At 38.7% G+C, this 26,685-nt stretch overlaps 3 protein-coding genes across 3 annotated transcripts; 2 read left to right on the top strand and 1 right to left on the bottom strand.

Annotated features, from left to right (window-relative positions):
- The first annotated feature begins 479 nt into the window (after positions 1-479).
- LOC132203369 (mothers against decapentaplegic homolog 6) lies at positions 480-16,290 on the top strand. The gene is made up of 5 exons (XM_059631089.1): positions 480-1,229; positions 8,212-8,265; positions 10,340-10,474; positions 14,847-15,074; positions 15,534-16,290. Exons 1-5 carry the CDS (start codon positions 764-766, stop codon positions 15,869-15,871), a joined length of 1,221 nt encoding a protein of 406 aa, XP_059487072.1. The 5' UTR covers positions 480-763; the 3' UTR covers positions 15,872-16,290.
- Positions 16,291-18,018: 1,728 nt separating this feature from the next.
- On the top strand, positions 18,019-19,312 carry LOC132203280 (guanosine-3',5'-bis(diphosphate) 3'-pyrophosphohydrolase MESH1). Its single transcript, XM_059630938.1, has 3 exons — positions 18,019-18,268; positions 18,560-18,759; positions 18,826-19,312. Exons 1-3 carry the CDS (start codon positions 18,112-18,114, stop codon positions 19,054-19,056), a joined length of 588 nt encoding a protein of 195 aa, XP_059486921.1. The 5' UTR covers positions 18,019-18,111; the 3' UTR covers positions 19,057-19,312.
- A 1,253-nt stretch (positions 19,313-20,565) lies between these two features.
- On the bottom strand, positions 20,566-24,755 carry LOC132203243 (uncharacterized). The gene is made up of 5 exons (XM_059630876.1): positions 24,607-24,755; positions 24,069-24,202; positions 23,807-24,014; positions 23,362-23,525; positions 20,566-22,875 (listed from the first exon to the last, which is right to left on the bottom strand). The coding sequence occupies exons 1-5, from the start codon at positions 24,724-24,726 to the stop codon at positions 22,113-22,115; spliced, it is 1,389 nt and encodes a 462-aa protein (XP_059486859.1). The 5' UTR covers positions 24,727-24,755; the 3' UTR covers positions 20,566-22,112.
- Between the last annotated feature and the right edge of the window lie 1,930 nt (positions 24,756-26,685).

The following is a 26,685-nucleotide window of genomic DNA, read 5'->3' as shown; positions in this document are numbered from 1 at the left end:
AAAACCTACAGTTACATGCATACGTGAAGTACGATACGCCTCGGAATCAGTTCAATTTAAATGAGTTTTATAGAATACATATTGCAATAGTTAATTTTTTTAATTTCCTTTATTTATTTTTAATATTAGCAGAAATTTCAATATTTTTCTCTCGTTTTCAGGGTGATTTTAAGATTTTTTTTTTCTATTATTCCTTATTGAAGTTGTCTTAGATCAAAACAGTGGATAACATCAACGAAGCTTGAAATTTTCTAATTGAAGAAAAAAATAAAACTAATTTTACAAATAACTTATTGTAAAAAATTTTCAGCGTGGTTCTCGCGCCGCACAATATTAATTTTGCTTTCGGCGTGAAGGTGTCGCTCGAGCTCAGCTGACGGAGTCGTGGCCATGAATGGGCGAGTCCATAGCACGGCGGACGTGCTTAGCTGTCGGAAAAGAACTCACGGCGGCGCCGAAGCAGGGGTGGGGGAGGGGGAGCGCCTGGCTGGCGGCGGCCGAGAAGAGGGAAGAGGGCCAGTCGAAGACAGGCAGACCGCGGAGAAAGACCTCGAGCACCAGAGAGAGATTGAGTGTGTGTCCCGGTGCGCGCGCGTTCGTGACCGCAAGCGAGAGTTAGCAGAGCAAGAAGTTGAGGAATGCGTCGGGGTGTGACGCGGCGTTGAAATCCGCAACGGCCTCCGCAGCGCGATGCCGCGGCACCCGAGGAGACGCAGCGAGTGAGGCGCCGCCGCCCGATGGTGGTGCGCTGCGGCGTGCGTTCATGTTCATGTTTCGCCGCAAACGCGCGCAACTGACGCAACGCTTGCTCAAGGCGGCCCGTCTCAACGCAGCGGACGAGCCCAGCGATGCGCACCTGCTGCAGACGCACGTGCTCGCGCAGCTGGGCGACGCGCAGCTGCAGCAGCTGCTGCGCGTCGTCGAACGCGTTGACGCGCGAACCTGCTGCGTGCCGCTGCCCCGCGCTCGGCGCCAACAGCACGTCGACGCGGCGTCGACGTACGCGTGCTGCTGCAGCGCCGGCGAGTCGCCGCCTCCGCCTGGCGCCACTCGGACGCCCTCCGCGGCTCCGACGGACCCGCCGCCGCCGCACGTGCTGTGTTGCCAGACCTACCGATGGCCGCAACTGGCGCCCGACGCTCAGCTCAAACGCCTGCCCCAGTGCACCTGTGATGATGACCACCTCGACTGCTGCAACCCCTTCCACTGGAGCAAAGTCTGCGGACCAGGTCAGTTACCCCTGCCCCCTGCCTGCACCACTAACCCCCATTGGCACACATTGTTTTCTCATGTGTTGTTGTTTTTACTTAATTTTTATTAATTAATTATATTAGACGCAAATTCAATTTAATTTAATTAAAAAAAAGTTGCTTTGGAAATTCTGAAAATTAGATTGTAATCTGTATTATTTACATTCAATTTTCAGCGACAAACGGTTTGAATTAAATTTAAATGTAACAAAAAATATAATTCAAATATCAAATAATTTATAATATTTAAATTTTAACGGAAATTTTTATGGAATTGGCATCAAATCAATAATACCCAAAACAACCGAACAAAAGCGAGACGACGAAAAAAATTGTGATCATAAATTTCGAAAGCCTTTCGATTTGCAACAATATTAATGAATTTGAAATAACTATAAATGCAGCGAACAGCGATTTATTCAAATTTTAGAAGCAAAGTAAGGTGTGAATAATTACAACAATTGATTTTGTATTTGGGGAGGAACCTTATTTGAAATTATTTTGTCTATTTGATGACCAATCTTTTTATTAGCAAAGTATTAAGGTATATTAATTTTGCTATTACACTGAACTCCATCTAGATTTCTTATTTTTTTATTTAACTTTCCCACGGACATCAGTTGTCATTTACAGAATTTAAGTTATTTTTTTTTTCAAATTGACGATGTGCAAATTATTCTCCCATCTTGCTAGAACAGATTTTATTAAATGGGATTTGATTGTAAATTATCAATGTCATGGTTTCTCAAGTTATCTCATGACCAATTTTTTTAATTTGCCAAGTGGCTCAAGGGTCATGACGTGTTTTTTCGCTGTCCGTCATTGTTCTTGTTCCAAGTTTGAAGTATTTGGTCTGCTTTTAGCCTGCAGTAGCGGCAGGCTGGCGGGCGTCTTGAAAATAAACTCGTGCCAAGAATGAATTTAATTAGATAAACACAGAAATGAAAAAAATAGATCAGACCCCAAGTAAAACACTTCTCGTTTCACGTCTGAATGTAATTTAATAATGTCTGAAATATTTAATAAAATTGCAAATCTTCCAAAATCTCATTCAATTTGAAGTTAATTCAACCCTTTTTTAAGGCGTGGAAATCAGTTTCATTTTAATGTTGTTGCTTTTTGAAAAAGAGTGTTTTGTGGCTTTGAAAAAATCCCTATTTGAAGATTTGACTAATATTTGCCAGTTTGATCTGATTGAGAGGGAAAAAGGCATCCAGTGTTGCTCTTTTCTGCAGAAGCATAGCCGTGTATGTGTATTCGTTTATCTTTTGCAGTGCGTCGCGCCAATTAAGATAACACTAAGGCACTGCCTGGCGTCAAGGATGGCGCATATAATTGATTTAATGCACGTGTCAGCGTCGCCAAGATAAACCGTCGTCGCGCGCGCGAATCGACCGGAGTAAAAAATATATAAAAAGCAACGTGGCTATATCGGAAGATGACAGAGAGCAAAATCACCGTGACCGTTGAACTGCCCAGCAATTAAATACAGTTATTAAATTGCGTGAGATAATTTCCAAAATTAGATTGCACAAGACAATTCGTAGGATACGATTTTAAATTTGTTTCCGCTCTCATTATTTTATGCATTTTTTTTATTTAATTAAAATATAAATTTATTTTTATAAAAAAAATTACATTATTTGTTCATTAAAAACAAGAAGTTAGCAGTTTTTTTTTTTCAAATTTTCTGCACCGTGACGGAATTTGCCAACGCCTTCCCTTCATTCCGACTCCTTATTTGCCAAAGTTAATGAACTCTTTAGCACCCGGCGTGTGGTTGTGAAAATCACGAGTTGGTTTTGCTCTTTTCCACGGCTGATGAGGACTCGCGACGCCGCGCTCCAGGAGGGACGGCGCCAAGAGTGAAATTAAAAGCAGGTGATTGGCCAGACAATCACTTCCCTAACCCAAAATGATGTCATGTGCGAGCCGCCGCCGTCGCCGCTCAAGATCAAACGCCGGCGCGCGCGAGCGTTAAATGCAAATGTGTTTATTTATTTATTGCGAAAGCGGCCGTAATTATACGACCCTTTTTATTGCCGGCCGCGGTGACATTCTTATTGCCGAGCAAAGTAATTCAGAATCAATTACATGTATGCGAAAGAGTGGGGAAGGCGTCGCAAAAAACAAAAAAATTGACGGGCGTGGCAAATGCAAATTGTCCGCACAACACGAAAAGTCGGCATTGATCAAGCAACATCTTGTTCGAAAAAATTGAGAAAAAAATGTGCATGATAAATAATGCATACAAAAACGTCGAATCTTTATATCTTATTCACATGAGTCGTAGATCTGTAAATAAAAATACATAAAAACACGCAAATATAGCCATATTTTAAATTCATGCTTTTTTTACCTGAAAATGTAAAGAAAATCATTGAAATAATTTTTAGCCTCCAACTGAAACCTCATATATTTTTGTTGTTGTTAAAAATTTAATTCTTGAAGGGTTCTCCATTAAAAAAGTTGGGCTCAAAAAAATTGTATAATTGTCTTGTTTTGTGAGATTAGGCAATTAGCAAAACCTCTACAAGGTTGTTTTCTATTGCATACTTTTCATTTTGTTTCACACATATTTTTATGGGAAAATGACAAGCTCAGTAAATTGGCAAAATTTAGATCTCTGAAGAGTATATCGTTGAGTTTTACTACTTTAATTTAAATTGGTAATTTAAACCATTATTATATAATATAAATGTATATATTTTTTTTATATTTAAAATCATATTATTTATTGATTTCCTATACAAAATAATATCTATCCATTATCAATATAACAAAAAATATTGTTTTAGTGCAAGGTGAGGAATTTTATAAACAAAAAATTAATACCTTCTATGAAAAGGTACTGTAATGGTGGCTTTTAAAACCACTTTCAGACTGAACTTTTGTAATTCGTGCCTCACTTGGGATTGAATGAAAACCCACTGGGCGAAAGGAGGCCTCAGCACGTTTAGCGCACCTCTCTCTGCATATTATGGTGAATGAAAATTTGCACGTTAGCCTTTCGCGGCGGCGGCGGCGGGTCCATTCAGGAAGCGACTTGGCACCGTTGGTCGGCGCGGCCAGTCGGTCGGTTCGGCTCCGAAAACTGCGACCCTGGGGTCAAGGGCTGGCTGCGTTTGTGTGTATGTGAGTGCGCGAGGTGACACTCTTTCTCTTTTTCTCGCGCGCCATCAATGGTGGGGAAGCGCGCGAATATTTATTTTTACAATCCATTAGCGAGCGGCCCAAGAGGATAATAAATTTTCCCGATTTGAATTGAAAATAAAAATTGCGTCGTTGTAAGTCGGCCGCGCGACCACTCCTCTCCCAAATATCAAACGCTGCGATCGAAATCATTGATTTTCCAGCCAGCTCGGAGACGGATCGATCGCCAATCAAACCTTTCACATTCAACGACAAAACACACTTTATGGCCCTTTTAAAAGAGAATCGTCAATTTTAAAGGCTTGTTTGGGTGATAAGCTTTAAAGTGACACTTTTCATTTCGCCAAATTTGGAGGCGAACTTTTTAATGGGTGCGTTTCATTCACACATTTTATGATCGTCGCGGATTTTCTCCTTGTTTGGAGCGATTTTTTTAATTTCATTCAACGCCAGTCTTGTGCCGATTCATTCAGCGCAGCATCCGCGGGCCTGTTGCTGCTCCCGCGAGCAGAATTTGTGCACAAGTGCGGAATTGCAACAGGTGCACGCGCTCTCGCAGGCTGACGGCGCTTTTTTCGCACACAACCCACGTGGGCGAACAGGTTTCGCGAACTTTTAGAACTTCCGAAACTCATAGGCATTGGGACTGAATGGTCTTTTTTTAGCTGCGGGAATACTTTATATAAATATTTAATTAAATGAAATTTGGGTAAAGCTTATATAAAATAATATAATTCAACAATAAATTCAGATTTTACCCCTTGTCAGTCAAATCAAGTCTTTGTTACAATAGAAACGGAGACAATTAATTTTACTTCAATATTGTGAAGACTCAATTTGAAAATGCAACAAGCATAAGTCTCAATGTAAACTATCTATTTATTCTAATTTACACAAGTAAGGGTTTCTTAAGTTACAATTACAAATTTATTTTTGGTTTATATTTTCAAAAATTTACATTTCCTTGACATACTTTTCAGAGTCAACATTTATGCACCTCGGCCAAGCTTTTCAAGCATTAAATAAATAAAACATGGTGCCTGTTTACAAAATTATTTTTGCGTTAATCATTGCGGAATCAAAAATAAACAATTCAATGATCTGTTGCATTATTGAATCACAATAGTTCTGCAAAGGAGGAGATTTTCATTCAGTAAAATCTCCTAAAACTTCACATCATTTAGACCAGCCTAAACAGCCAGGGAAAACCAACTGTGTTCTTCTAATTCTCTCAAACAGGCGGGTAAAAAATTTTCCCACCGTCGTCGCCGCATGACAGACGAGCGTGAAAAACGGCGGCACCCACTACCGGCGCTGCGCTAAAATTCCTTTTTTCTCTCCCAGGGGATGCAGACGGGCCAAGCAAAGAAAGAAATAAAACGTCTCTCTTCCTTTGTAAGTCCGAATATAAAAATGTCTCTTGTTTTCCTTCCCGTGGCGCTTGTTTTCAATTTCGAAATATATTCAGGGTGGGTGTCTGGGTCGGTTGACCGGTGGGTCGGTTAGGTCGAAGAGGCGCCGTGTGCTCTCTCGGTGCTTGAGGCGTCGCGGGTACGCGGGCGAGAGGGGAGAGGCGCCGTGCTGTCGCCGAGAGGGGAGGCGCAGGTGAAGGAAGAGGCAGCACAACAATAATGCAACTCGGCCCGACCGACCGACGCAGCCAGGCGCCACCGAGACTTTTTCTTTCCGCCGCCTCTCTCATATTTTTAGAGATAAAAGAGCAGCCGTCGCCATTCATACATACACAACGCTTAATTAGACAGACCTAGCTGGCCCACTGCCCTTGTCCTGCCTGCATGGGGTATCAAAATTTAATGTCATGAAAAAACGGTTCAAGTCCAAGTAAAAAGATTAAGTCCACTCCATATAGTTCATGCAATGAACAAACCAAGACTGAGGAGGCCTTTCGAAAAAAAAAATGGATTTTCGTATAATTTAAGGAACGAAATTTTTTTTTTAATTTAAATTTATATTAATATTGGTACTGTAGACATGTGTTATTGCAAAATTCTACATCTATTTAAGAAATTTAAGAAAGAGTTGATTTTTTAATTTGATTTCCATTGAATCTAAAGTTAACAAGGGTTTTGTTAGGACTTTGAACCAGCATCACAATAATTGTATAATTTTAAGATAAAATCTTAATTGGACGTTTTTTTTATTTAACTTAAATTTCAACCAAGGTTCATTTGCGTCTTTGAGATTATTTAATCAGGACATAAAATTTGAATTTGTTACAATGCCAGACTGAAGTGCTGTCTGAAATCACCAGGCTATTTTTGCCGTTTCCGCAGATAAAGAAGTTCGACCGATTCAGTTTTTTTCTGTGAAAACTTGTCGATAAGCAGATTACAAGAAGATAAACTCATTTGACGTTGATTCAGTAATCAAAGGTCGATTCTTTTTAACAAGACTTAATACGTGCTGATTAGCAAGGAGTGCAAAATCACCACAAATTTTTAATCTTGTTGTCTTGTCCTTTTTTCCCTACAAAAATATTGCGCTTAATTTTGATGTATTTTGTGCGAGATCCATGATGTGGTGACGTCATCCGCGACAAAATAATACATCCGAACTCGCGTGAAGGTTGAGCCGCGAGAGAGATAGAAGAGGTTCGCGTAGCGCTTCGCGTCGCGTTTCAAAAGAACGACGCTCAGCGGTCTCTTGAACGGAAACGCGACGAGCAAGTTTCTTTCTCAACGGAGACTGTGAAAACGAGCAACAAACGGCGTCTTGATATTATAATTGATTGTAGAGAGAAAAAAGGAATAAAGAAAAGGACAAAGTGTCGGCTCGCGAGAGAGGAGTGTGAGCGAACAAGAGGCGCCAACTTGAGAGGTGACCTCTGCATAATTTATGCCAACAGAAAACACGCATTTTCAAGTCGGCGCCGCGTGTGACAGCAACCCAATCAAAGTCAACGAAACCAAAGCCAACATAAATCTTAACGAGTTTGAATAATTTATTTGAAACTGTGTAAAATTTGTATGCATTATACAAAATATGGGATTGAGATTTTTATTATTATTTTAATAATAATATATTATTGTAGTTTGATTGATTCGAGGATTAATTTTATGGTACTCTTTAATTTGTCATTGAATTATGTTGACTTTAAACTCGTTTCACTCAATGAGTGTTTTTTCTCCTGGTTTTTAATTTAAAGAAAAACAATAGCAGACTGTCTTGCACAATTTTGACGATTTTTTAGCTAGACAAATTTGTATGCCGTGGCGTTAACAAACTTATTATTGTTTAATTTGGTTCAATTTTCCTCTTCTCTTTTTTATTGTGAGAATATATGAATAATAAAAATAACTTCATATATCAGATTTAATTACAAAAATTAAACTAGTATGAATTACGTTTACTTTTATGGTCTTGCAACCAGACTTCTCGATTTCGCAATTATTTTGCTAATTAAGTTTTGTAGTAATTAATTGTCAATCATTGTGAGTCATCAATAACTTTTCCGGCAAATTTCCACCGTCGAAAGTCCGCGTGAGATCGCGACCCTGCCAGTCTAAGATAATTTTTTGTACCCTCCGATCCAATTAAGGCGGCGAGAAATTAGCCAATTAATTAGGCGAGGCGAACGGATTGCGCGTGGTGCTGCAGAAATTAGGGTCATTGTCTTCGCCGCCGGTGGCCCGAGATGTGTATAATAATCCAATTGGCAGCGCGTGGACCCTTTCATTTCACGACTGCCGTGATTTGCAATTTACAAATTGATTTAATTTGCATTTGATTCAAGTTTCATTGACTGCTCGATTATGTGATTATAATTTTCTTATTATTTTGTTTGCAGAGTCACCGCCCCCGCCTTACCGCCGCTACCCTGACGAGAAGTTGAGACCTGAAGGTGAGTTGAATTAAAAATAATTTTTCGTAATCAATGTTGTTCAGTAATTTTTAAGAGCTGGAGCGTGCCATATCAGTACATATGTTAAAAAATTTCATTAGAATTAATTATTTATTATTTGAATAATTATGAATTGTATTACAAGTTTTTGATATAAATAAATCAATTGTCTCAATTCAAAAGCGCAAATTTAAAAAAAAAATCAATAAATACAAAAATCGTCATTGTCAAAATTTATATTATGAGTGTAATATTTATAAATAATTATAAAATTTTTAGCAGAAATTTGCAAAAATCGGAAGACGTTTTTTTTTTAATTTGAGAGCAATAGTTTTGGGCCGTTGCATGCGTGATGGTCAGCGGCCGTGGCCGTGCCTTGTTGGGCGTGGGGCCTTGGGGTGCGTGGGGTCCTTTGGGGCGCGTTGCTCGGCCGGCATTGAGGGCTAAGGCCGAGCCAGCTGACGAGCGACGAAGAACGAAGAGAGAGAGAGAGGTGCGGCGGGCGCCTGTGTGTGTGCTCACTCGGCGTCCGAGAGTCGCGGTGCTACCTGGCGAGATTAACCGATTAGCGGGCGCACCTGGCGCTGCAGCAGCGCTACAGAGCCAGCCGGCGACGCCACATCGCTTGATTCATGAGCTCGGTTGGCGCCTCGCTCGCGTCTCGCGCCCCCGGCCCGCCGACACACATTCCCCGATTCGGTCGCTCGAGCGCCGGCCGCTTCATTAATCCCACGGCCGCGCTCCTTGCACGCAACACAAAGCGCAAATATTAAATTTTTACAGCCCAATTTCTTGAAAAACTTTGTCCTCCACAATGCGGTTAAAAATAGAAAAATAATTGGCCGCATTGGAGAGGAATCTTTGACGTTTTAGATTATTGGAATGAGATTCTTTTCGATGTTAACATGTTTAGCCTTCTGCAACCAGAATTGAAATCGTGAGATATTAACGAGGGCTACTTAAAATAATTGCCCGTAGTTATAACAGTTAAACGATTTGTTTGCTAACGCATGAGCAAAGGATCGTTTTTCATTCAGTAATAAGGAAGGACGTGATTTTTTAGATGAAGATGTAAAATTTTTCATCCTCTCACCAACATGAAAATTTCTTCTCTGTTAGGATCATTTATGATAGGCCACTCTATTTTTTATTTTCACCTAAAAGTAACTTTAATTAGACTTATTTATAGTAAAATAAGCTAGGCAGAATTTCTCAGCACAACCTTGATCTATAAACAAGGTTATTTTTATAAAGTAAAAGAAAAAAAAATCATAATGTATTAATATAATTTAAAAATTGGGCATATATTTATCATAATTATTGTTAAAACTTTTTTTTTGCACAAAAGCTGTTTGTATAACTGTTAAAAAATTCGATTTTATTATTTCTTTTCATGACTTATATTGATAATTTTCCATTAAAATATTTGCTTTCAATTTTGATGCATATATTTCAATCAAAAATTTTAAAGGGAACTCGTGATTTCAGTCATGATTTCAAGTAGAAAGGTAAACGGCCATTTTGCAACTAAATTTAATTGTGTTAATTAATTTAATTAAAAAGAAGAGAAACTACTGTGGGAGGAAAAAACTACACATTTGAAAATTTAAAATTCCCCATCCGTAAACTGAATGGAATGAGATTGACAATGCTGAGTGCGACGGGCGTAGCATAATTTAAAAAGAAAAAAGTCGAAGTGGCGCCGGTCATGGAGGAAATCCCTTGGTTCGCGAGTCACGCCAGGAAAGCAGCGGCGCTGCTGCCTTATAGTTGCAATTAACCGCGGCAGGCAACAGGAGCTCAGCGCACGAATGAATGTATAAAAAGAGCGATCAAACGGCGCGCGGCGAAGAAACGCGTTATTTCCGAGAAGTCGCTGCGAAGGCGAAATAAAAGCTGACAAGGGCGCTTGCTGGCGCCATCAGCATCAACTTCCTTGTGTCACGGCGTGACCTCAGCCAGCCGCTCACAAAGACGCACCCAGAATCTGAAACGCACTTTGAATACAAATAATATATAAAATAAAACGGAGCTTTTCATTTGACTTTAATTGCACTTCTATAAATGTTCACAGATCGGGCGCCAAGCGAAGGAAGCAGCAGCACCAACAAGCTGTCCACCTCCACCACCTCGCCCAATTATTCGTCAATTTCCAATTATTCCCTAGGCAGCGTGCTGCGTTCTCCATCCCTTCCTACAAGTGGAGAGGGTGAGTTGATTTAATTTGCATTTTATAAATTTAGAGAGCTGGGAATTTCTTTTTAATTTTATAACTTAACTGTTTATGCAACCCGCACAACTTCATATTTCGTAAAATGCTAATTAAGGTTTAATTCCAAACATTAGAATCAAGTTTTTTAGTTGCATATGAAGTCATCAATTGAGAAAACGTTTTTTCCGGTCTGATTCTAAGTCAAGCCTCGAGGTTATTTGGTCTGTGGTTTGAAATCTCAAAATAAAAAAATTCACAATGGGAAATCTAAATTTAGAGCTCGCTGAATCGTCTGTCCTGATTTTTTTCGCTTATCTGACGGACTATTTTGGCGAGAGAAGCTGTCAAGCGTGTCGTCCTTTCGGCGCCTGAATTCTGCCCACCGGTGGCGCCTTTTTATCATCACATATTTGGCCGTGCGTCAAAAATTCTACGCGCGTCAGCTCGCGAAACTGTGTCATTTATACCATAGATCCATTCCCACACGGCGCCGACCTCCAGCAGTTTGTTTGTTCGTCGGTCTACCTGCTTGGATAGAACAGAATGGGGAGGCTTATTTTTCTTCCACCCCCCTGAGACGATTTTCTTCCTCCCCCGACCGGGGCTGGTTTTCTGAGAAATGGGCCTTTTTATAAATTCTCTGGCTCGGAATGGGATAGAAAAAGGAAGGAGGCTCATTAAGCAAATAGAGAGCCCATTAGAGGCGCAGCCGGCGTGACGAATTTATCTAGCGAATGCGCCACTCAACAAGTGTCAAGTGCATCTCTTTCTCCGCGCGAGCAGCGAGAAGAAGAGAGAGAAAGAGAGACGGGGCCGCCGCCGCGCCGACAGGGACAATGACTCGCGCGATGATAAGAAGATGCTGCGTGTGGCGCACAGAGCAACAGAAGCGCTTTCCTCTTAACCAGACACAATGTTGCAAAGTCTAATGGACAAAAAATGCCACCAAAGATGATTTCGTAGCATCAAAACAAACTCAAATCTGGTTTAAACTGCAACGGCATGATTAATTAATTTATCATTTTAAGATGAATTTAATTACATCAAAGATATTTTGATTAATTATGCAGTCAAATAATGTCTCCAACTTCAATTATATAAACGGTGCTTGAAAACCTTTTATCATTTCAAGGACATGTTAGGTGACAAGAAATAGAGAAATGTTTTGTTGAGATTTTTCCTCGCTGGCGCCAAACTCAATTTCAACCTCCTGATTCTTTCCATTCTCGTACCACAAACTCAATTTCCCGCCGAATGCACCTGCATTCCAAACAGTCCCACGGTGGCTTATTTACTTTTTTCCATTATCCGCAGCAGCTTATATGCTGGAAAATTCTTCTCGCAGCTCCCCGCAGCGCGTCAGATTGAAATTTAAGCTGACTTGGGCCGCATTGTCGCCTTCTTCACACTTCATTGGGCTCATTTGTCGGTGGGAGGAGAGCGGAAGTGTGCAGGGCATCCTTTCTTTGCAGCAGCAAACCTGAGAGTGAAGGGGCTGAAACCCTAGCACTCTTGAAACCTGAAGCTCGCGTGAAGCTCTGCTGCGGAAGGTTGGTTGATAAAAGAGTGCAGGGCGTACAAATGACCAAATTTTCTTTGCCTCCCCAAGGACGTCCTATTCAAAAGAATTTCTTTTCTGTTTATGAATTATCAATCGGTTAAAAATTACTATAGGTTCTAAACAATTCAGTTAATTTTAAAAGTAGCACTACTTGGAAATTTTCTGTTTAAACAAAGCTTTTTCCCCTATCTCTTTTCCTTTTGCATTAATGAAATGATTGGGGACAAATAATAGATTCATCATGGATATGAATTTTTTGAATTTACCAAATTAATTGATTAATGAATATAATATTATAATTTTCTTTTTTTTTTCAGTTGAAAGCTTTATGAAAACTTCCCTATGTTAAATAAAATTATTTTCTTCCTTAACACAATTTGTTGTATTTAAAATATTCTTCGACTTAATTATTTCAAATCACGTCACGGTAAAGACTAAGTTATTGTGTCAACGAGGAAAATCAGTGTAATAAGGAAAGTGGGAAACTCGAAACAATGGCGCGCCGTCTATGTATGGGTCTATCATTAAAATGCCCTCGAAAGTGGCGATGGGGCGGCTGATTTTGTTCATAATTATATCACTCTCGCAGGGAAAATATGCCGCGGCCGAATTCCTTTCGGCGGCCCGGTTATGACGCGGCACAAAATAGTCTCTGCGCTTTGCTTTATTTCTTGGTTCTCCTCATTGTTTTAAATTAAAACGCGCACGACGAACGGAAAGGAATCTTCGCAGAAAAACACACCAACTACGCAAATAGAATCCTTGGGTGGCGATGTGTGGCGTGTTTTTAATTGAGGAAAGCAGAAAGAAAGAAAGACAGAAACTTTGCTGTTGCGTCCGAGTGCGGCCAAAATAACACAAAAATCGTGCGCGGTCAGGGACGGTTTACGCCAAATAAATGAACTAAAGAAAAAACTTAATGAAGTGAAATTATATTAACAGAGCTGTTCCTTTTGTTTGAAATTGTTTCAAGAAAAATTAACCCCTATGAGGAAAAGAAATTTCAAACACAATTCCATAGTCACGCATCTAAATGAGTTTTAAACTATATTCCTCAGCACTTCGGAGAAGTTGATTGAATGAACAAGTGTGTACATTGAGGCACTTCTTGTGAAATTTCCGCCTAATTGTGTTGCTCCTCTCGGAGACCAACGTCAACGTGATTCATCACTTTCATCGACGTGAATTTTAATCGAAAATAATTCAGATCGCGAAACACTCTCACTCTCGTCTATCTCTGGCGCGGTGTGAGAAAAGAAGCGCGGCGATTTATTTTTCAGCATCCAAGCACGCTGCCCTTGAGGCGAATCTGGCACTTTTTGTTTCAAACCAGATTCCGTTTCATTGTTCCCAAGAGGCTGCGGCAGGAATCCGAGCAGTTTGTCTGCCCATTGAATCGCGGTGCATCTTTCTTCGCGGGAAACAAGGAAAACCGCACCCCCTGCGCATCAACCTATGGCACACACGTATTTTTCTCCACTTTGTTGAAAATATATATATAATTCAGGCCTGGCTCGCGGGAGTAGTCAGGCGAGCCAGGGTCCACCCATCGGGAAGGCACGCATCGATGTTGCGAGCGAGCCAGCGCGCGGTAGGCCTGCGCTTGTTGCTTTTGACCTTGGCCGTAAGAATCTCCTCTCTTGAGAAGAGAGTCTGTAGCCGCGCGGGATGAGTTCAAGCCTCGTCTTCGCTCTCTCGCGATTACAACAAATTTCGGATTTGGAAATACATAAACCGAGCGGCCCTCTTCACATTTATATACCTGCGCCAATGACATCATCCTCCCTCGTTAATTTCGCCACTTGTTTTAACGAGCCGGTCCGAGGAATAAAAACGAAAACAGGATTCGCGCCGCGTATTAATTGATTTCGCCGGGCGGTCGATCCTTGATGGTCTTCGGTCTAAAATTTTGTGAAATTTTGAACACCATCGATTGAAATTTGGGTGTACCTGCCTGCGGCACCATTTGCGCGGTCATTTGCTTTAATTGAAAGCAGACGGCTGTACTTATTCTTGGGCAAGAAAAAGCAGACGCCGAAATCGAGTGCGCTCTCTTCTCTTTCATTTGGTGGTTCGAGTGCAATAAGAAAGATCTGTTTGGTCGGTCCGAAGGCAAGGACAAAAAGCTGCTGGCTGGGTTTTTAAAAGAGCGGCCGCCGCCGCGGTTCTCGCGTCGCGCACGGTACACCGGTGACGTCAGATGGCGCCAGCCTCCCATATCACGTAAATAAGACGGGACCAAATGAGCAGCTCTTTTATTTTCCACCACATATGTGTTTGCATACACACACCAGCGAGCAGGCTGAGCAGGCAGCGGGCGGGCCGCGATGAGCACCACGCTCTCTCTGCCGCCGCGCTTCTGCTACTCAGAATAACAAATTCTGATTACGCGTCGTTAATATTTAACCCAACTTAGGATTATAAATTTAACCTGAAAAACTGCAAAACTGTAGGATAACTCTATCATTTACTATAAAATTACTGAATTAAAATTTAATTTAACTCAAGTCCTTTGTCCTAGATGCTGTGCCAATGCAAATATCTTATAATAAATTTACTGCTTGAATTAATTCACACTAATAAATAGAATCTCGCATTTAATTTTAATTTTTTTCCAATCTTCAAATAATAAAAAAAATTACCTGCAGGTATAGAAAATCTAGAAATAATTATCACAATATTTTTTTTGCCAAACTTTCGTAGAGAATTCTGTTCTCAGCTCTCGTATGTATTTTTTTTTTAAATTTTACAAACATTTTTCTATCTTCTTTTCCAACAGTTTTTCTCATGATTTTGTTTACATTTCAGGCACCGAACAGACTGATGAATGGTGCAAGCTGGCGTACTGGGAGCAGCAGCACCGTATCGGCGACCTCTTCTCGGTGCGCGCCTCCTCGGTGCACGTTTTTGGGGGACCAGCGCAGCCCGGCATTGCGTCGGCGGCCCTTTGCCTCTCGGACCTTGTGCCCAAACACCCTGGCGTTCCTACCGAGCCCAGCGAACCCATCAAGCGGACGCGCAGCAAAATCGGAGATGGTAAAAATGACTGGGAAAATAAAGAGAATATTGAAAGATCCTACTTTTTTGGCCTTGATTATTTTTTAAATTTTAAAAATAAAGGAAGTAAAAATTTTTGATCAAAATGCAGGGGTTTAGTTAATTAATGTGTTTAAAATTTAATTGATTGTTTTATTTTAAAATTTTTTGTTTATATATATTTATAATTTAAAAAAAAATTATTATTACAATATCATTTGTGTATCTTTTTCACACATTTTCCTGCATAAATTCAATGTTATAGCATGGTAACATCAGATTTTGACGTTCATGTTAGCATTTCTTTATTCAAATACTATTTTCCAAATTATTTAAATACTTTCTGATGATTGAAATGGGATTTAGATTCAAACCCACCTGTCTTTCAATGTCCTCATTTCTTAATTTATTCCACTCGCTAGCAAAAGAAACAGTCACTAATTTGCATATGTTTTGCAGGAGTGCTGATCAGTCAAGAGGGTGACACGGTGTGGGCGTACAACCTGTCCGAGTGTCCGCTGTTCGTAAACTCGCCGACGCTGGACGAGCCGCACTCGCGCTCGCTGGTGGTGTACAAACTGCCCCCGGGCCACTGCCAGCGCATCTTCAGCTGGGAGCGCGCCGAGCAGCGACGCCTCTTCAACTCAGTCATTGGCGGCGACCGCTCGATGGGCCCTGAGAACTCGCACTCGGTGCGCATCAGCTTTGCCAAGGGCTGGGGCCCCAAGTACTCGCGCCAGGAGATCACCGTCTGCCACTGCTGGCTCGAGGTGCTGCTGACCAGGCCCGCCCGGTGACCCCGTGCGCAAGTGACCTTTCTGTGTACAATGAGTGACCTGTTCGTTGTTCGTCGCCTCCGAGCCGCCTCCATCAGGGACTTTATTCTCTCTCGTACAAATCGGTGCTGCATTTTTCCTTTTCAGTCGGGTGAAAACAATTTAATATTTTTTACGGGAGGCCCCAAAGGACGGCGGAGGCGGCCGGGGGCGCTCACTTGATATTATGTACATAGAGCGAGTACGCAGATGAAAATATATTATATATTTATATCTAGAGTTATACATTTGATTATTTGTATATCGATATCATTGCCATTGTTGTGTTTTAAGAAGAGCTAAGAGTGTACCTGTCGAAGGCGTGTTACTCCTTCCCCCGGCACAGGGAGGCAAAACCGACTTCAATTAATCATTACAACTAATTATTATTATTTTTTTTTCAAATTCACTATATCGATGGATGTATTTACCACTAAACGCTTTTGAAAAATTCTCTTAGCCAACCGTTTGTTCGAAATCAATTCAGTTTGGTTGGGAAAATTCAGCTTGTTGTTTTTCGCAATTGCAACTCTCTGAGTACGTCTAAAATAGTAATATTTAATAATATATTCTGTGATGTCAAGGGTAAGAGAGATGATAATCATGACGAATGCCCTTTTGTTCACCAAACGAAGTTAAAGCCTCGCTCCTCTTTTGCACCTTTAAAGCATTTTTCTGTCCATGATCAGAAAGCATTTGAATAACCGAAATTGCCTCAAATTAATCGGATTCGATTTTGTGCCAAAAGAGGAGAGGAACTGGCTTTAGAACGAATTGAAAAAAGCACCCGAACATTCCGTCATCATTTTTAATCAACTTCTTTGAAGTGGAACTTTTGTCTTTTGTCCGGCCCTCGCGCTACCGCTGCCACCACTCTTGTTGTTGACTAAAACTACTGAGACTAGTACTTTTGTGCTGGAAAACCGTCCAGAAGAATTTCGACTACTAACTGAGCCACAGGGTTTTGCTTGTTGTTTTCTTGCTCGGTGATATTTGCGGCCCCGAACAATCGAAGAGCCGCAAGTGTGATTCAGAAAAAAGTAAAATGTGTCTTTTTATCACAGTAAGATGCCTCTTTCCGTGTTTTTCTACGTGTAGCGCTTGGCAACATATCCCTGTTGAAATCGAAAGAAATCAAATTTGTGTCGAAAGCAAGTCAAAGCAAGGCCCTGAAAATTTTCTTGGTTTTCCAAAGTATTTTCTTTTTCGAAGCGCGAAATCAGGCGTTTGTTTTGTTCGGTTAATGTGCTAAAATTTTACTGACAATCACCTCTAACACGTCTTTATTTAGATAAGTAATTTTTTTAGCGTCAAATTATTTTGTTGAGGAATCATTTTCTTTCGAGCAATTACCTAAACGCACCGAATCCTTTTCACGCGCATGTTACGAATGATGTTGAAAATAAACCCTTGCTGAATTTTGTGATTGTTAAATTTGAAAACAACGCCTTCAAAAGAAAAAAATTGCTAACCCAGGAGATGAAACATTACACAAGACACTCAAAATTTTGCATACTATGACGGTGGAATTTTTTATGGAAAATAAAAACTGCTAGGACAAAATAAACACAAACAGTGCGATTGACTTATGCATAATAATTATTATACATACATGTAACTACCGCTTTGGAGGAAGAGAGAAAGAAAGAAGATGAGATGCTAAAACATGTAATATATTATTGTAGTTATGTATATTGTTTAAAACTTTAAAGAAATGAGCAGGAGGAGAAACATGGTGGAGTTTAAAAAATCTGCCACCAAGATTTTTATTGAATAAAAAAGTAACAAGAAATCACGCTTTTTCATTAAAATGTCCCATCTTTATAAAAATTTCCTGTTGGGAATATAAACTAATTAATGTTTCTGACATTTTAAATTATCTGAAAAAAAATTGAGAAGTTTGTCTTGAAAATTGCCCTTTTTCGTATAATTACTATGAATCTCCTGCCCTAATTAATGCAAACTATCAATAAATTTGAAGGAAAGGTATGTCTGTATAAATCTTACAACCACATTTTAACCCTTTTTTTAGTTAGTTCGTGGTTCAACCGAGGGTGTCTCTCCCTCTCGGATGGCAAAGTGTTGCAACCTTTTTCCGAGAGATGTAGTTTGGGGTAGTAATTTTGCTATCTTTTGGCTTGGAATTTCATAAAAGTAAAACTGAGAGTGTAAACACACCGGCTGAAAACAAGAAAAGCAAGTTTATATTCAATTCATTGGAAATGACTGAGCAACTGGTGTTGAATTTTGACTCAGCCGGCGCTTCAGAAGAGAGTCCATCAGGGGTGCTGATAAGATGCGCTTTCTTCGCGGCTCACAAACACAGTAACCAGCGGAGGAAAAATGTGGATTCAACTCCATACATCAACCACCCTCTTGGTGTGTACTATTAGAATTGATAAATATATTTTGATTTGATGAATTTTCTTGATATTAGCCATTATTTTGTAAAAAAAGAAAAATTGTAATATGTTTTTTTTTAATTTTGGAACTAAAGTAGTGGATTTTAGTAACAATTTTGAATGTTTTAATAATATTTTACATTATTTTGCTCTACTTTATTAATAAAACAAAAGATAAATCGATAAATAAGCTATGTTACCACTCACAAAAAGAAGCAAAAACTAATTTTTAATTGAATTAATAATTTTTATTTTTTTATTTTAACAGGCGTTGCATTTATCTTGACAAATGAGGCTGGTGTGACCGATCTGAACGTTCTGCAAGCAGCGATTCTGCACGACACAGTTGAGGACACCGACACCACATTTGAGGAAGTTGAAAGCCACTTTGGGGCCAAAGTGCGCTCCATTGTGGCCGAAGTCACTGACGACAAAACGCTGGCCAAGCAGGAAAGGAAGGAGGCGCAAGTGAGATTCTTTGTTTTTATCCAAATTATGTTAACTTTTATATTAATGCACATTTTTCTATTTAAGGTGAGAAATGCTCCAAAGAAAAGCTATGAAGCGAAACTGGTCAAACTGGCAGACAAATTGTACAATTTGAGAGACCTTTCGTCACCCAATGGACGTCCGCAAGACTGGGACGACGAAAGGGTCAGGGAGTACTACCGATGGGCTCGAAGGGTAGTTGAAGGGCTGAAGGGCACACACCAGGGATTGGAGGATAAAATTTTCAAACTGTGTGACAAGGGAGAGAAAATTTAAAGTAATTTTCATAAACTTCATGTTGCAAAACATTACAACTTTCAAAGTTGCCTAAAATAAACACTGTTGATTTAAAAATCTTTATAGTAAATTTTACTCAAATTTATGATTTATTGGAACTTGAAATGTGACAAAACACATAATTATGGATTTTATTATAGAATTCTAAAAATTAAATTTTAGTGTTACATGCTATGATGCATGAGTTTGTCAAAAATTAAAACTTTTTTCTAAAATGAGAAATAAAGTGCACAAAATTATAAAAAAAATTTATATTTTGTTTTCACGTACATTTGCAATTTTCGTACTTTTTTTATTATGGCTGGTATTTAAAATAATTACAGAATTCTAACAAAAGTTATAGCAATTACTTATGTTAATAGTTGCCAAGTATCATATTGATTGTTAATCGATTGTTAAAGCTACTCCTTATTTTGATACAAATGGAAAGTAAAATTGAAGGAGTAAAAAAAAATCATTATTTTATATAACCGTTAAAGGAAGTAATTCTAATAAATTATTTCTATTACATACTAACAATGGCACTTTTGATAAAAATAGATTTTGATTAAATGTAGGATTGCTGATTGTGAGTGGTTGGTTTGCTATTATTTCAGTCGCAGGCCTCTTTTATTGTGGTGCTGCTTTGTTCCGCACCGATTGTGCAATGCCACATAATAATCAACGAGTTCATAACAATCACGTGTCACCGCAGCCGTGCGGCCGAGGACATTATTTTTCACAAACAAAAACAGCAACAAACTCGGCGCGGGTCGGCGCGGCTGGTGAACCCAGGCTGACGTTTGCGGCGTCAGAAGGCTGCTGACGCTGAAGGGCGGGGGCGGAGGTACATTGTGATGCTGTCACCGCCACCTGATCAACCCTTAACTAGCTCAAGTAATCGGGGGAAATTGTGTGCGCGCGCCCGGCTTAATTTATTAGGTTTGCTGGTGCCGCCGAGCGAGCGGATAATGCGCCAAAGACAATTCGCGTCTCTCATGCCTGCTGGCAGCGGGGTGCACACCTCACTCAGTCGCACACACACACACACACACACACACACACACACACACACGGGGCACCAAAACCCCCATTGTTGCTACCAAAAAGATTAAGGTGAATGTTACTACATCAGTTTTGACAATAAAATGTAAAAATATTCATTAAAAAAATTAAATGCAAATTTTTTTTAAAGTTTATCACTACGGTGGATGGGGGTTTTTTTGGTCTCGAGTTTTAGCAAAAATTCTTGCTACTGGTGGTGCCGTTTTTTCCCCGAAAATTCCTTTTTCAATTAATTTGTCTTCAACAATTGATGTAACAATTTGAACAAATACACAACAATAATAAAAATTATATTAATTTTGGCTGCGTTTATTACTATAAATAGTTAAATATTTTTTTTTTATAAATTCATAATTATGTAAAAATTTAAATAAAAAATATAGTTGCAAAGTGTCTTTATTGATTGTATCAGAAGGCAATTACTGCCCAGGTACATCATACATACATTCAAATAAAATTATCAATTTACATAATAGAGAGGAAAATATAGAAAAAAAATGTTTTCCGCCCGTTAATTTCTCAACTGACAACTATCAAACATTTGCCAGGGTTATGTATTTTAGATATTTATATTAATTTTATTATTTCCCAGCTTGCGCCACCTGATTAAATCTACAATCAAACGTATTTTCCCTCATTGCTCATTGTCTGTTGGTTTATAAGTTTCAGTTATTTATTTAAGTGTGTATGTATTGTGTATTTTCAATTTTTCTTGCCCTGCTGGCGTAGAATAATTGAATAGAACATTAATATCAAAACCACATCCATATTATCATGAGAGGTCGAAAACCGGTCTCGTTACCTTATGGGTTCACCACGTTGCGCGAAGAAACAATGTCGCCTTTGAACGCGGCATTATAATTATAATTAGCGTGTCGGGAGTTGAAGGTTTTGATCTGCCACAACCACTAAGCAATTACAAGCCATTTTCCATGAACGTTGCCAAGCATGAGCTCTCGCAAATTAATTGGAGGAAATTTACTTTGATAAACTCCGTAGTCGGTTTAATTTGTTTCATTCTCAAAGCCCAGCAGCAACTTTTGTTTTGAAGAAAAAAACTGAGGTAAAGAATTCATGAAGAAGAATATAGATTTGATAAAAGTGATCATTTTTCAAACTTAAAATAAATAAAATAAACTCCAGGCCCATTATGAATTTACAAATGAGAAGTTCCTCATTGTTGTCTCCACACAAAAGCACCCCCGCTTGGGGGTGGGCGTTGTGTGCTCGGTATATATGTTTTTGTTGTTGTTGTTGCGTTGTGTGCAGAGGCAATAAAATATCACTGCTCTAATAACCGCGACGTCAAACGCACTCACGCACGCCCGCTAACGAAAATTTGATCGCGTTGTTGCTGAACGATTGTAATAACCATCATTATCAGCGCAAGTGCTGTCTGCGCGTCGATCTCATGTTTCAAGCCAATTACCTGCGGCTCGCGGGGGGGCCGTCTGCCGATGACTGCCTCCGCGCCCACCCCATCACATTATACATACGCAAGCAGCATTCTCGCAACAAAGCCAATCGGCACCAGAGATTGCGGAAATTCGCGATAGACAGCAATAAATTCACCCTGCTTGTCATCGCTTGCAAAATTTTGAACTAATGGAATCAGTGGGGTGAAAAATGCAACCTGCTTGACGTCGAAGTTCAAGTGGTTGCATAGATAGAGTTTTTAGTTCTTGGAAAATACAATTATTTATTGTAAAGAAAAAAATTTCTATTCATCATGTCTGCTAATATATTATTATCTATTATTAACACTTAGTAAATTTACGTCTATTCATTTACATAATTAATTTACAAATTAATTTTGTTTAAAAATCTAGGTTTATCAATCTTGGCACTGCTTATCTGTTTTATTTATTCACTATCAATTGATTGAGTTTTGAATTTCCAACGAAAAATGAGTAAATATTGAGTTTCTGTCATGTTAAATATATTTTTTAACCCGCATTAGAATTATTTAGAATATAGAATTTGTGTCAATATCAATGGAGAACAAAGCGAATTTCGTTGACGAAAATCGGTCCGTCAAGTCCATTGGTGTTTCTTACATGATAGTCTGAAGACCACTCAATGTTCAAAGCTGAAAAAACCCTTTTATCCAGCGCAGAGTCGGTCAGGGCGGCATTGACCTCCGAGTACTTAGGCAGGGTGTAGCTGTTGCAACTGTGCGGCCGGAAGAGCAAAGTGAACGAGTACTCGATGCCCTTCTTGAGAAACGGCGGACTCGGGGAGCGAAATTCCCAACAGGAGTCGCAGGGGAGATCGGGAAGGTTCAAGTTCTGGTCACCACCGAGGCCACGCAGAGTCACGTTGCAACTGAACTTGACCATTTTAGTGCCTTTTCTCTCAAAAATATTTTTAGCCGCGTTGAACTCGATGCCAGGACTGGCCTCTTCAAGAATTATGGGCAGACACGTGAATCCGGTTAGGTACAAATCCCGCGCCGGTTTCAAAACGATCCTGTTCGAAATTTGGTAGTTTGTGGTGAACTTCGCAGTTTCGCCCTCGTTGGCCAACATTAGGAGCGGCGAAATGATGGTCTGCGTCATTTCCTGCAGTTTGTACATTCGAGGAAACGCCTGTCTGCAAATAGTTGCAGGAAAATCATCGCACATTTTTTTAGTGATGCTGAACTGAAGGACAGCCGCTTTTTCCGCGTGGGTCAGGAAGTCGGGCAGGAGGGCGGCGGAGGTGGCAGGCAAACACAAAAGCCGCAGTCCTGGAAGTAAACTCCTCATCGCCTCCCTGAAAAAAATTTAGCTCATTGAGAGATTGGTGCTAAAAGATTCTTTCTTCTAAATAGTGAGATTTTATGTGGAAATTTCCTGGCTTAAGTTTGTTTTTAGCAAGAAATTGGAGGATTTATTTTAAATCTAGAGACCGTTAAACAATAATTTTTCCTAAGTTTAAAATTAAAACAATATCATTGGTGTAAAATTAACTATTATATATTCTTCCCGAAAATATATTAAATAAAAAAAGGAATAATAAAAACTCCAAAAATAAAATGAGAATCTATAGGAGAATACAAAATATATAGAATATAAATCTAAACAAATATATTTTTTGTGAACAATTAATAAGTTATTTCTTATTTCCTATGCATCTGAATAAATAAGTGACTTATTTTTATTTAAATGAGAACTAAAAATAATTTTAAATATCCCTGGATAAAATTAATTCTTGGCCATTAGTCGGTTTTCATCAATTAAAAAAAAAAAAATTAAAAACCTTGGATCGGACTGATTTTTGGCCCACTTCCAGCAATACTTGATTAGTTCGTCTTCGGATATGGTGGACAATCTGTCCAATCTTAGCATAGCATTCACACTTTCAGCAGAGACGCTCAAAAACATCTCCTGCTCCAAGCACTCTTTTGTGTTATGTATCAAAACCTGAAAGTGAAAAGAATAGAATAATATTAAAATTTTCGTTAATTCAAATCTAGTTCCTTTTTTAACTGTTTTAAATTTCTCATAATTAAAACTTTTTATTTAAAAAAAATTTCCCACTCAAAAAATTTGTTTAAATAGGTCTAGCATACCTTCTTATAAAATGATCACTTTTTAAGATATCGCTTAAAAACAAGACTAATACATACATAGAAAATGCTACTTTTATATTTCCATTAATTTTAGATTCTAGATCAATCTAAGAAAACGAAGGATTTTTTTACCTCGTTGCACGCACTGGCCACGTCCGTGAGGTTGAATTCCAAAACTCTGTTTAACACGCTCCATACATTATCCACTGACACTCTGGCGCTGATAAGTTCGAAGCAATGGAGCTTCAAAGGTTCGATCAAAAAGTGGTCAGCGGCGATCGCGACTTCCACCGCGTCCGTGCACTCCACTTGCGAAACTAGTTCCGTGAGGTGCAAAAACCTGTGAGTTTTTATCTAACTGTATAATTTATTTAATAAAAAAATTGATTCGTACTCAACGATGAGCCTGAAAATATGTGACTCAACGTTGTTGAGGCGAATTGGAAGGGGTGGGCAAAGGGGGCTATTAAACAGCCCTTCCATGAAGCCGCTGCTCATCATCATGATTGATTTCACCGCGTGCACCTCCTGAAAAATTTGCCTATTTGATTTTTTTTTCACGTATGGTTTTTATTTTTAAACAATTTATTACTGATTTTTTTTGCGCAACTTCAGCCCTTTTGATTAGTGTTTTTATCACATCATATGTTTGCAACTCTGCAACTATTTCAAACAAGAGCCACTTCACTTGATTAATTTTTTTTTTAATTTCTCCATGTTTTTGGTGAAATGCGTTTATTTTATTTTGAATTTTTAGAATAGATTCAAGATAATAAAGAAAAAAATTTTACCTACTTTATGGAAGTAGTGATTTTTCCTTTGAAAATGAATACATATTTTTTAAATTTTAAAACTAATTAATCAAAAAAGATGACTACAGGTGGATTATTGAGCACTAAAAGGTCTAAAACGCGACCCTTCCCTTATCATACCTCAAGCTGCTGGCCATCGGCTCCGACCAAAAACGAGCAGTCCGTGTATTTTCCAGAGTTGAGCGCCTCCAACCGTTTTTCCAAAAGCACCTTCCGACACAGACCGTCAAATTTGCTCATTTTTTGACAGTGCAGCTCGATTTGGTGAGCACCAGATTTGGCAGATTAACTAACTGATAAGGTTACCAAACTACATGGAAACCACTTTATCTTTATATTGGCTGGAGATAAGCATTGACTGCAAATACGTTTAATAAGGTGGGCTATTCATTCTCACATTATTTCATTGTCACCTTAACGTGACAAGAACATTCAGGTGCCAATAAACAATAATAAATATGACAAAATACATACTTTTGAATTTTGAATGAAATAACATAGACGATGAATACGATGAGATGCACAGGAAATGTTAAATAACAATTGTAAATTATTTAAAAAAAGAACAAAGTATTTCTTTTTTATTTTGCTTGTATGCCTTATGAGCTCATTACTTTTTACAAATAAAATAGAATCATAAATGAGATTGAAAAAAAATGTATTATGTAAATATACGGCTGGTGCCTTTTTACAAGAGGTGTTCCTTAACATAAAAATTAATATCAACATCAATGATATGAGCCATGATTAAAAAATCAGATAAATTACTGATAATTATATATATAAATTTTAATTAACTTCTGTACAATGTTTAATTTGGTGTAGAAAAATTGTGAGTAAAATTTGAGGCATAAATGCGTGATTGGGCAAGCGATCGAATGCTCCATGCTGAAAGAAGACGTGGCAGTCAAAGTGCCTTGTTTCTCGCAATCGACAAACAGGCTTTGCGATTTGTGCGGCGCCATTAAATATCAGAGATGCACAACAATTATCGCTTGTCACAATTAGACGGAACGAGTTATTAGGCGCGCAAAATTGCTCTCCTTTGCCGGCGCGCTAATGGCCAAATTGCCGCGAGCTGAAATGCACGGCTTCGTCTTGTGGGCCGCGTTTATAATTGCGTGCACATTTTCTTTCGGCCGTTTCAGCTTCGAATGAGAAGAAAGCAAAAGACGCGGCACAAAGGCATCAAATCATCAAAGTGGCAGAATCGACGGGATTACGTGCCACGTGTGATTATATCGTCTCTCTCTCTTTTTCTGTGAAAAACAAAACAGCCCGCAGAATGCATCACCGGCCTTTTGTGCGGGACGCGAGAATAATTGATCTGCGCTGCAAATTGCTGTCCTCCAATTGTTTCACCAAGCTTTTATTTATTCCTCTGCTGTCATGAATATAAAACTGCAATTATCACTTTGCATTGTTGTGGTTTAAAAGCAAAAAACGAAGTTTGCATTTTAATATTCCTGTATAACGATCAAAATTTAACTCTCATCTGTTGGTTTTTTTTTTCAAATGAGCGCGAACTGAAAACTAGAATACTGATAATACTGTATTGTATAGCTAAAAGAAGAGGGCACAGATTAGAGGATGATGCAAGAAATAATATTTTGTAAATGAAAAACAGCATTGATAAATGTAAAGCTAAAATGGAAATAACTTTCAAACTTTGTAAGTCCAGTTATAAGATTTTTTAAAAGTTCACATCATATTGCTTATATTGCTAGATCAATATTTAAAGATTGAGCAGATAAAAAAGAACTCTATAATCGCAAAATTTTGTATTTTTATTTGTAATGATTTTATTATTATTTTACTCATTGTCAGACAAGAAAATTGATCAAAAATCCAAACATCCCAAAAAATATAAGGCTACAGTCTCAAATTTTGATGATAAAGTTCTTCCTAACAACTACTGCATTTAAATTTACATTTCTTTTAAGTAAATTAGGCCTTACTTTGATATGAATGGCGCTGAAGTATATTAACTAATTTTGAAATTCAGGGATTTCAAAACAATTTCAAATTTAATGTACACATATTAAATAAAATGCATAATAAATAAAGAATCGTAAAACACTTAATAAGAACGTAAAAATATGTTACAAATATTTATAAATAATGCAAATTGATTTAAAAAGTTATCATCTTTTCTTTATAAGCACTTAAAATTATTTACAATGATCAACCTACTTTAAC

Source organism: Neocloeon triangulifer, unplaced genomic scaffold (genome assembly GCF_031216515.1).
Source record: "Neocloeon triangulifer isolate White Clay Creek 2 clone unplaced genomic scaffold, ASM3121651v1 ptg000017l, whole genome shotgun sequence".
Taxonomy (NCBI): Eukaryota; Metazoa; Arthropoda; class Insecta; order Ephemeroptera; family Baetidae; genus Neocloeon; species Neocloeon triangulifer.
This window is presented reverse-complemented; position numbering and strand designations above follow the sequence as displayed.

Bases quoted from the DNA above. Each gene is read 5' to 3' on its own strand.
- LOC132203369 (XM_059631089.1), top strand. From the start codon at position 764: ATGTTCATGTTTCGCCGCAAACGCGCGCAACTGACGCAACGCTTGCTC. The intron at 8,266-10,339 runs GTGAGTTGAATT...AAATGTTCACAG, and splicing joins CGAGAAGTTGAGACCTGAAG to ATCGGGCGCCAAGCGAAGGA. The intron at 15,075-15,533 runs GTAAAAATGACT...TATGTTTTGCAG, and splicing joins GCGCAGCAAAATCGGAGATG to GAGTGCTGATCAGTCAAGAG.
- LOC132203280 (XM_059630938.1), top strand. From the start codon at position 18,112: ATGACTGAGCAACTGGTGTTGAATTTTGACTCAGCCGGCGCTTCAGAA. The intron at 18,269-18,559 runs GTGTGTACTATT...TTATTTTAACAG, and splicing joins ATACATCAACCACCCTCTTG to GCGTTGCATTTATCTTGACA. The intron at 18,760-18,825 runs GTGAGATTCTTT...TTTCTATTTAAG, and splicing joins AGGAAAGGAAGGAGGCGCAA to GTGAGAAATGCTCCAAAGAA.
- LOC132203243 (XM_059630876.1), bottom strand. From the start codon at position 24,726: ATGAGCAAATTTGACGGTCTGTGTCGGAAGGTGCTTTTGGAAAAACGG. The intron at 24,203-24,606 runs GTATGATAAGGG...CAAATTTTTCAG, and splicing joins CCGATGGCCAGCAGCTTGAG to GAGGTGCACGCGGTGAAATC. The intron at 24,015-24,068 runs GTACGAATCAAT...AAAAACTCACAG, and splicing joins ATTTTCAGGCTCATCGTTGA to GTTTTTGCACCTCACGGAAC.